Source organism: Drosophila yakuba, chromosome 3R (assembly GCF_016746365.2).
Source record: "Drosophila yakuba strain Tai18E2 chromosome 3R, Prin_Dyak_Tai18E2_2.1, whole genome shotgun sequence".
In the NCBI taxonomy this organism is placed as follows: Eukaryota; Metazoa; Arthropoda; class Insecta; order Diptera; family Drosophilidae; genus Drosophila; species Drosophila yakuba.
Window position 1 is genome coordinate 30,110,717 of NC_052530.2, and position 9,801 is coordinate 30,120,517.

Below are 9,801 nucleotides of genomic sequence, written 5' to 3' on the forward strand. Positions count from 1 at the left end.
GTGCAATTCAATGCCGTTGCTGCGTGTCAGGTAATCGCATTAGAAAATCATTTGCCTCGACTGTTATAATTGCATTTTATTACTTCCGACAAGAACGAGAAACCCAAGAGCAGCGGACCCTTGGCGAGAAAAGCTGCAGCTGTGGCTGTAGCTTGAAAGAAAGTTGCCAGTAAAGAGCGCTCTGCGCAGAAGAGAGCTGGCGAAGAGCGGCTGGCTGGCCATTAGCTTTCCGTCTTCTACCGGTTTTTCTTTTGGCCACAAGAGAGTTAGTCGCCGCTGCCTCTGCCGACGTCGTTGGGGCCTTCGACGGTTGGCTTCCCAGCTTGAAAACGTTTTCCGCGGCCTTCGCAGTGAGCATTCAGTGTCAAGGTGCTCGAACTGGCGGTCGCTAGCGCTCCAGTGATAGAAGCTAACAAACTCGATACGATTCGATCTTGCCCAGCATCTGAGATCTGGAATTCACCGAAGAGTTTCGCATAAGAACGTTTAGCCAAATCACACAACAGGCAGTTGGGCGCTCCACTTTCGACAGTGAAGACGTCGCTCGAGCGGTTCGCGTTTTTTCGGATCATCAAAAATAAAAAGACATAAATCAAACAGCATTTGTTTCTGAGAAACAAATCGATCGTGTGTTTTGTGCGCGTCCTGCCATCTGAAGTGAAGTTCCGAAAGGGTCATAATACCTTACCAAGTACTCCAGTGATAAAGGTAAAATTGAAAACGCGTTGAAATCAATTGACATTTAATGTCTGACAAGGTGTCAATTGTCGGGCGAACAGGATGTCCACATGTCCATCAATTAAACGAAAATGGTCAATGGATCATTAGAGAAAGCTTGGGGCAATGTCAACACAGAATGCATCGAGGAGATGTCACATTAGTTTCCAAGTTGCCAAGTTGCCCAGTTTCCAGCTTCAAGATAAGTCCTAGGAGCTGGGACTGGCATTTTTGCCATGCCGGAAACGCGGCGTACAGTACCCGTCAACTCCCAAATGTGCAGAATTCTGCAGGCAATTAACTTTCGGCCTGGTCAAGACATCTTGCTCCTTTGTCGATCCACCATCCACTATCCACTGGGAATCCTGCTGGTGGTGTGCAGTGATTTGGGTCAGCCAACGGTTCGTTGTGACCATTTAATGGCAATTAGCTGGGGCTCAGACGAGTAAAGACGTGCATTTCAAAAGAGCGTAAGACTTTCGCTGCCTCTGATAGAATCCAAGAATCAAAATGACAAATCTCTGCACAACGTGCTCCACAATTCACTGCCCCATTAGAAAATGACCCTGGCTAAACGGTGACCCAACTCATTAATATTCCGAACAAGTATTGGATTCCCCACGATCAGAAATGCGTTCAACAGTTTGAGCTGTTTGAGCGACTGTTTCGTGAGTTCGGAGATCATGTTTATGGATTCGGGTGCATAGATTAGGGTTTCCAATGGCTTTCGAATTGGTGCGGTTGATTTGCCGTTATGTTCGGGCCATGAAATGAAAAGTTTTGTATAGTTTTTCCAATGCTTTTTGCCTTTTTGATAGACCGCAGCCAAGGGAAACTTGTTTTGTGACTTTTTTGATAGTTGAGAAATTTCACTAGCCATTAATTGAAGATTTGTCGCTAACTTTGAGAAATTTCTGCTAGCCACAAAAAAGAATTTCTATATAAATAACTCGGGGTGACCCACATCCACATCCACATCCAAGCGATCCAAGCGGTGCCAACTCCTTCTGCCGATGGCCAGCGGGTGCAGTTTTCAAATTGCCAGCCATGAAATGAAGATAGCAGCCAGCAGCTAGCAGCCGAGTCAAGAAGTAGTTGCCAAGTGGCTTTCCTGACCAACTTGCTTGGCTCCATCCAGCTCCATCTGCGGCGACCTGCGCACATTGCTTACAGTTACACTGAGCAGCGCTTCAATTGAGATAAGCTCGAATGGCAGTTATGTCATTCCCTGGCACACTTTTCCGACCAATCACTCGCCATTCTAATTAAGTGGCAACTAGTTTTTGGCGTATTGGTGTCATAAAGGTGCTTTATCGGCACCTTGACAGCAGGAAAGCAGCGGGATTAGCCCGAATTTCGAACCAGATCCAAACAGCAGAGGTCTCACTCAGAAGCGCTCTACAACACAACACTTCATAAAACGTGGCCAAAACAAACTGTCAAATTTGGATGTAAATATGTGTGCCAAACGAAAAACTAGTTGCTAAGCTGGCTGATAAATGGTCGGACATCCCGATGCGAGCATGCATACATATAAATCTCCATTCGATCGATCCGCAGCAGGAGCAACTCGACTGCCAAATGGATATTTATTTCCATGTCCGTGAGTTTGCAACTGTGGATCCGAGGATCTGTGCATCTGTGGATCTGTGCATCTGTGGATCTGTGGATCTGCGCATCTGTGGATCAGCGTATTAGTTTATTGGCCCACTAAGGCAGCTGACCCACAGCATTAAATTGTGATTTGAGTGGGCCAGTAGCTAAGCAGTTGACTAGCTGGCAGTGGTTTTCTCCAGCTGGGAAACCCAATCGGGTAATTAGAATGTTTTCCCCTCTTATTTATTTTTTTCTTTTTTGTATGGAATTCCGAATCCCTGCGAGGGGCACGCGACTCGCTCTGCTGAGCAATCCGTGTCATTGACCAGCAGCCATGGAAATTGATTTGCAGCCAGACAATTGCATAATCGTTGATTATGAGGCACTCACGAAGCCGGGACTGCAGTCGAATTCGATTAGTGCGGAAATCAAGTCAAGAGCATGTGGATAGATAGAAAGCCCGGCTGTGGCTCTCTGTGATTTAACGCATATTACACGTAATGCATTTTCCATGCAGCTGGGGCTGGAAAAGAACCGCAAAAGCCACTAACGATCCAACATAAAGCATTCAACAGTTGTGTTCTCCTCCATATCGATCGCATTGTGATCGGAGGGGCCAAGGCCCAATCAGAATTCCAGCTGACCATTTCAGTTAACAGCTAGTGCTTCTTGGCCCAAGGTCCAGGTGCTTCTGTTGGACTTCTTGGCATTTTTGGTTTTTGTTACTTTGTTACTTTGCCTGGCTTCCTGTGCGTGCGCCTGGCTAAGTGGCATTATTTTAATTCCTCTAACCGTGCGTGTGAGTTAGCGTTTAGATCAGAAGTGCTGCCGTTTCTGGGGGTCGGGGGGAGCATCAGCCAAATTGATTTTGCATCTATCCAGAGGCAATTAATCAGTGCCTTCGTGTCGGTGGGCGTTGCCACTGCAATTGCACTGCTGGATAGTCCGTATTAAACCCATTATTAATGCTTAACTGTAACTGCAGGCGCAATTAATCACGAGATAAGCATGGGAGTGGGAAGACTGACTGAAATGCTAATTAAAAACCAAGCTACCAAAACGTTCATTCTCTCCTCTTTGCCATTTTTCCCCTCCACAATACAGAATACAGAATACATAGTCTGAAATGCATCTGCGGTCAATGACAAAGAACCGAGGAGTCAGCATGATGGCACTGCTGGGCTTAATGCTGCTTTTGGTGGACACCTCGGTGGTGGCACGCAAGTTGCCCAAGCGGCCGGCGGTGAAACCGTTGAAGACATTTCCGCGCAACAATGCCACACCGATTCCGGCAACGGGAGCGGGAGCGGGATCGGGAATTGCGGCGCCGAACGGAAGCGAGCTACCAAAACCGTTGAGCGTTGAGCCAGCGGAAGCGATTGCCGCATTGCCACCTGGTTCTTCAGGTGATTCCTCTGGTGCTTCTGCCGCCGCCCCGGTGCCACCTGCTTTATCACCTGCTGCTGCTGATTCTGCTGCTGCTGCTGCTGCTGCGGAGACCAAGGCCGATGATCTGGACCCCACTCCCATGGCAACACCTTCGGGGAGCTCTTCGGTGGACGAGGACTGCGAGCCGGATATGATTGGCTTTGAGCTCATAACAGGGTAAGTGTCACCGCCGAGGAGCATAAATCTTAAATGCGGGCAATTAGTTTTCTATGGCCCATGGAGCAGAAACAGAGACAGTCATACATACACAATAAACGACTGCTCTTGCAGCGGGGAGCATAAATTATACCCACGACTGCCTGTTAACACGTCGTAAAGGTGGTTTCCCCCATTTATAATGCCGCTAAACCACCCACTTGGGCTGGCCCCCGAAAACCCAGAGATCCCAGAATTTATGTGCGTTACTCTCTGCTTCCTAATCCACCATCGCAGGTACGTGCTATCGGCGCCATCGAAGCAATTGGAAACACTGCCCGGCACCCTCATGCTGACCGACTGCCTGGAGGCCTGCCAGGCCAATGAATCTTGCAGCGCGGTTAATTACGAGACGGGCCTGTGTGTCATGTTCCGCAGCACCGCCGATCAGTTGCCAGGTGAGTGTGCGCCGGGAAAAAGGAAGACTAAGAATCTAAGCTAGCAGCATAAAAATAAATATCTTAAATACCTTGTGCCATTCAGTGAGAGAATCTAATTGACATTGCATTTGATGCAATGCCAGCTTTCTGCCAGCCTTGTTTGTTAATCTAAGAAATTTTGAGCATTATTTGCGTAGGATATTTCGCAGTTTTAGTTAGTTTTTTCATGTGTAGCTGCTGGTTAAAGAGCACCGAGCTCAGCACTCGATCGCCCAATCACGATCTTTGGCCCGCAGCTTGTATGTTAAATGTTTCCCGCTAATCACAATGAATGCCGCCCCCATCTGGCCATTCTTCCCTGGTTCTACCCATTCTTTCAGGTTCACTTTCCCGCTCCCAGTATCCCGTCTTCACCGTTTACGCGCAGAAATCCTGCTTCGGAGTGCGTCCCTGCTCGAAGGCCTGGTGCATCGATCGCGTCCAGGGCTACCGACTCCCTGAGCGGGCCAAGGCCAGCCAGAGTGTGGCCACGCGGCGCGACTGCATCGAGCTCTGTCTGGGCGAAACGGAGTTCACCTGCCGGTAAGTGCTGCTATACCGTTACAACAGAGCCACCCTCTTGAACTGAAACACCCAGCCCGCCTCCTTTGGGTGCACACCTCTTCATTCCTCTCCAATGCACTCCACACTCTACACTCCACACTGAGCAGTAAACACTAAACACTAAGCACTAAACACTTCACAAAATGTTATATCTTTTGGTCGTTGGCAAAAGCGAAATGGAAATAATATTTTCCAATAACAGCCTCATCCACCATGCAAAACGTCAAAGCTTAAGATTTTAATTTCTTTTCAATGCCTTTTCTCCCCCTTTTTTTTCCGTGCACCCGATCCACCTGAAGATCGGCCAACTACTATGCGCACTCTGGCCTGTGCGAGCTCTCGGACATGGATCGCATTACGCTGTCGGACGAGGCGAACATCGCGGCCTACGATGGCGCCGACTATCTGGAGAACAACTGCGCCGAGGAGCCCAGCAAGCTGTGCGAGTTCAAGCGCGTAGCGGGTCGCATTCTGAAGACGGTGGACTCGGTGCACCAGAATGTTCAGACGCTGGACGAGTGCCGCGACCTCTGCCTGACTGCCCCGTTCCGGTGTCATTCGTACGACTACAACGAGACCGGGGAGCTGGTGTGCCGCCTGTCTCACCACAGCCGGGCCACGCTGACGGATCTCTCGGAGCCGTACCTGTCCATCGAGGAGGCAGCCACGTACGAGCAGTCCGCCTGCTACAATGTCTCCATCGACTGCCGCTCCGGGGAGATGGTAACCAAGATCAGGACGTCCAAGCTGTTCGATGGCAAGGTGTACGCCAAGGGAGCACCCAAATCTTGTGCTGTGAATGTAAACAACTCACTGGAGTTCGACCTCAAGATGCGGTACAACGACCTGGAATGCAATGTGCGTCAGAGCGCGTATGGCAGGTATATGAACGACATTGTGATCCAGCACCACGATATGATTGTCACCTCCTCCGATCTTGGCCTGGCCGTATCCTGCCAGTATGATTTGACCAACAAGACGGTGGTTAACAATGTGGATCTTGGTGTGACTGGAGAGATTGAGTCTACGCTTAGTGAGGAAATCATCGTCGATTCGCCGAACGTCATCATGAAGATCACCGCACGTGATGGCAGCGACATGAAGAGGATCGCCGAGGTTGGGGATCCGCTGGCTCTGCGATTCGAGATCGTCGACGCCAACAGCCCGTACGAGATCTTTGTGAGGGAACTGGTGGCCATGGACGGGACGGACAGCGCCGAAATCACACTGATCGACGCCAACGGCTGTCCCACGGACCAGTACATAATGAGTGCCATGCAAAAGCTAGCCAACAATCGCAAGGTGCTGCTCTCACAGTTCGACGCCTTCAAGTTCCCCTCCTCGGAGCTGGTGCAGTTCCGCGCCCTGGTCACGCCCTGCATACCGCGCTGTGAACCGGTTATCTGCGACAACGATGAGAACGGCGAGCTCAAGTCGCTGCTGTCCTACGGTCGTCGCAAGCGATCGGTGCTCAACGGCACTGATGGCGGTAAGTAAACGGTTCTTCTTGGCCAGCTTTATAACCAGGGATGGCCAACCCAGCCAACCCAGCCACCAAGTGACCCATGTTACCCATGTTTAGGGGGCGAGATGGTGGAGCGTCACAAATACAACACACCATGTGACAGATACCATTAACTGCGAGTGACGGGGAAATCTTTAGAGTTCTTTGAGGAGCTTGCATAATTGTTCAAAAGGAGATGTGATATTCAGGTTTTTGTTTTTAATATTTCTTTCCTTTTTGCCAAAAGAAAAATGATGCGAAGTAATTATTACCTCATTTAACGTACTTCAAAAGTAGTAAAGCGGTAAAGTAGTTTTGTGGTAAATTTTAGATCATAACTGTTCATACTCATAAAAAACCGTTTATGTGCTACGAAAGGATTTTGAACGCAGAAAAGTGTGATCATAAAAAATATATTAAACCATAGCGCGAATAACACCAATATCCCACCACCGTCACTCGGCCAGTACAATTTGAATGTCATTTTGCATAGACTCCCGCGGGAATGCATGCACCTTCCTCAGTGTGGCACCGCGGCACACCATCCCTGGTTAGATGGCCCAACACAAGAGCTCCCAGAAAACATATTTCATTTCTTGTTTGCGTCTTTTTCTCCGCTTCTCTTTGCTCGCCTGCAATTTTTTGTGTTTCTGTGATTTTCTGCTCGATGGATGCGCTGCTACCTTTTCACAGTTGAGCTGGCCATTAAGTCGGAACGCCAAAAACGTGATGTGAGTCATCAGGCGGCCGGCGATGAGAACATTCTGCTGGTGCAATCGATACAAATCACCGATAAGTTCGCCTTCAATGGCGCCGATGCTCCGGGAGGCAGCGGATCGGAGGCCGGTGGTCTGGATGGCCTGGCCAAATTGCAACTGGACCTGGGCACCAAATCGGACACTTGCATAAACGGCTATGGTGAGTTGGGATCACTGGGGTCCAGTCCAGTCCGATGTGTAGCACGGTGGCAAGTCGCTCCAAGTCGGCGGCATCTATTTGCTATCGCTGAGCGTGGCGAATTGATTTGCGCTAATCGCGTGCCGTCGCGCCATCTAGCCGCTAGGAAAAGAAAAAGAGCTGCCTACTTGGCGATTTGCCGACTTGCCGACTGAGTGCCCAGCTAATTAAATAAGCTCGTAAATTTTCTTCAACTCTTTTTACAACTCTATCCAGGCTTCATAATTGCCGGGGCCCTGTTCCTGCTCCTCCAGCTGACGGTCATTGCTGTCTGGGACAATATGCAGAAGCGAGCGTTACACAAGCGGTAAGAACGTCAACGCCAGTGAATGGCCTTTTAACAAGCCAGTTGGAGCTGGAGTTGAAAATGGAGTTGGTGTTGGATATGCAGATGGAGATGGAGCTCCAAATGCAGACGGACGATGGAAGTGCAGACGGAGACAGAGAGCTGCAGGTGGAGAGGCAGAAACTAGCATGAAATTCTACTTAGCTCAAAACTTAGCACCGCTCATAATCTAGTTAGTAGATGTACGATCAAGACATGGAGAATGGACGCCCTTTCCCGGACTTTCCGCCATAGAGCTGGACTCCTCTGTGAAGGGATCCCCTTAGTAACGAAACGTAGCTTAATATTTATACCTATACCTAACTATATTACCTTTGTAAGTGTGCGCACTTAGGCGCCCCCTCTATAAGACTTAACAACTAAGACTACTCTGGACACGTCGACATACTATCAGCTTAAGACTCGGAACTCGGAAAGTAAAGCTCCTTAGTTGTAGTGCGAACCATTCAAACCTCTCAAGCGAGCTTCGAACTGACAACCATTGCTCGTTTAAGAGGTTTGACTGTCTAATAATACCTAAACACTTAACTTAACTTAACTTAACTTAATGCTTATTATATGCTAGGCCCAATCGATCACAGACACAGATACACAAAAAATGTAACAAGAGACAAAACTTCAGATGCTATAAAAGGTAAATAAACGTATTAGAAAGATACTCGTTTGCGTTTGCGTTTGCATTACTCTTATTTTCCTTCTATCGAGCTTTGTTTGGTCTGCGTTAGCGGAAAACAAAATTTGCCCGTCACTGTCAACGTCAATCGATCTACAATCGACTGCAGTCTGCAGTCTGCAGCTCTAACAAGGCCAAAACCTCAAGCCCCGGCCATGATTGTTGGTTTTAGCCTAATAAACGTTGATACAAATCAATCAAGAGCAGCGTTTAGGCCGCCTCCTCCCGCAGTCCACCCAAATCGCTTTGGTGCCACACTCACCAGGTGGAAAATTGGCCCGAGTAAAACTGAGCCTTGTCTTAATGGCGCTGAACCCGGCTGTAAACAGTTCAAAGTCGAGTTGCCCGCAGTAAAAGTGACAAACTAATTGGGCGAGGAAACGAGGGCTATGAATTGCAGGTAAACAACTTCATTAACATGATTTCACCCACACTCGCATTGCCGGCAGGGAAATGAGCCTCATACCGAGTGGGTGGTGCAAATGGGGCTTTTACTTTAGGAATGTTTGACGGGACTTGAGCACCCCAAACTAGGTTACTTTATAGGAGTAGTAAACATGGAAGGTAGGAGGAGAAGGTGGAGCACTAAAATTGTATTGAGGAGAGACCCCATAAAGAAAAAATAAAAACACTTTTTTCGCTTAATTTTCCCAATTAAGATACTCAAATTAAGTGAGATTTCTTTTGGTAAGCTTTGGAGCCGAAGCTTTCTCAGAGAAAGACGCGGTTTTTTTTATAAAATTCAATAAGAATATCCATTTACCGATCACCTGGCCGTTTCTTTGTTTGGTAACCACCAAGCTAAATACCAAGCTCCGGAGACTTTCTTTAAGCCATTCTTCATAGGCGACTAAATGAAAAGTCACCATAATTTTTAGTCATAATTATTACTGATTTTCTATCAACCCATCCCAAGATGGCAGTTGCCGAGAAGAACAGAAAAAAAACCACAGAAGGCAGGCGGTAGCAGCGGGCAAAAAACAATTTGAAAGGAAATGTTTAACATTATCTCGAATCTGATGCTTTGAACTCGGCGCAAGTTGGCGAACATGAACATGAAAAGTTGCCAAGTCAAATGCTGTCACTGACATGGCCATCCAAATTTAGACAAAGCCTCCAGAGGAGGCGACTCCTCGCCACTCCTCGCGACTCCACGCGACTCCTCGCAACTCCTTTTTTAATGTATTTTTGTCCAGCCTCCCGATTCGTTTCTAATGTCCCCGAGACTTCTGTGCTCCCAGCTTCCAGCTTCCAGCTCCCAGCTGCCAACTCCATGCTCCCTGCTCGCCGGCTCAGCGAAAGTCTTTGAACACTTTCCGTGAATGCACAGCATCCGTTTGGCGCTGCGCTGGCTGGCGTCTTTCTTTTCTATATTTTTGTC

General features: G+C 48.3%; 1 protein-coding gene across 2 annotated transcripts; it reads left to right on the plus strand.

Moving 5' to 3' along the window:
* The first annotated feature begins 346 nt into the window (after positions 1-346).
* Positions 347-8,405, plus strand: LOC6539013. Of its 2 annotated transcripts, XM_002099479.3 has the most exons (7): positions 348-708; positions 3,418-3,918; positions 4,195-4,355; positions 4,718-4,919; positions 5,240-6,429; positions 7,138-7,362; positions 7,618-8,405. In XM_002099479.3, the coding sequence occupies exons 2-7, from the start codon at positions 3,440-3,442 to the stop codon at positions 7,710-7,712; spliced, it is 2,352 nt and encodes a 783-aa protein (XP_002099515.1). In that variant the 5' UTR covers positions 348-708; positions 3,418-3,439; the 3' UTR covers positions 7,713-8,405. The 2 variants fall into 2 exon arrangements, with proteins under 2 accessions (XP_039231888.1, XP_002099515.1); XM_039375954.1 differs by having other exon boundaries at positions 347-708; positions 7,138-7,710.
* Positions 8,406-9,801: the final 1,396 nt, after the last annotated feature.

Coding starts and splice junctions, on each gene's coding strand:
- LOC6539013 (XM_039375954.1), top strand. CDS start 3,440: ATGCATCTGCGGTCAATGACAAAGAACCGAGGAGTCAGCATGATGGCA. Junction 4,356..4,717: donor CACCGCCGATCAGTTGCCAG/GTGAGTGTGCGC, acceptor CCATTCTTTCAG/GTTCACTTTCCCGCTCCCAG. Junction 6,430..7,137: donor GCTCAACGGCACTGATGGCG/GTAAGTAAACGG, acceptor ACCTTTTCACAG/TTGAGCTGGCCATTAAGTCG.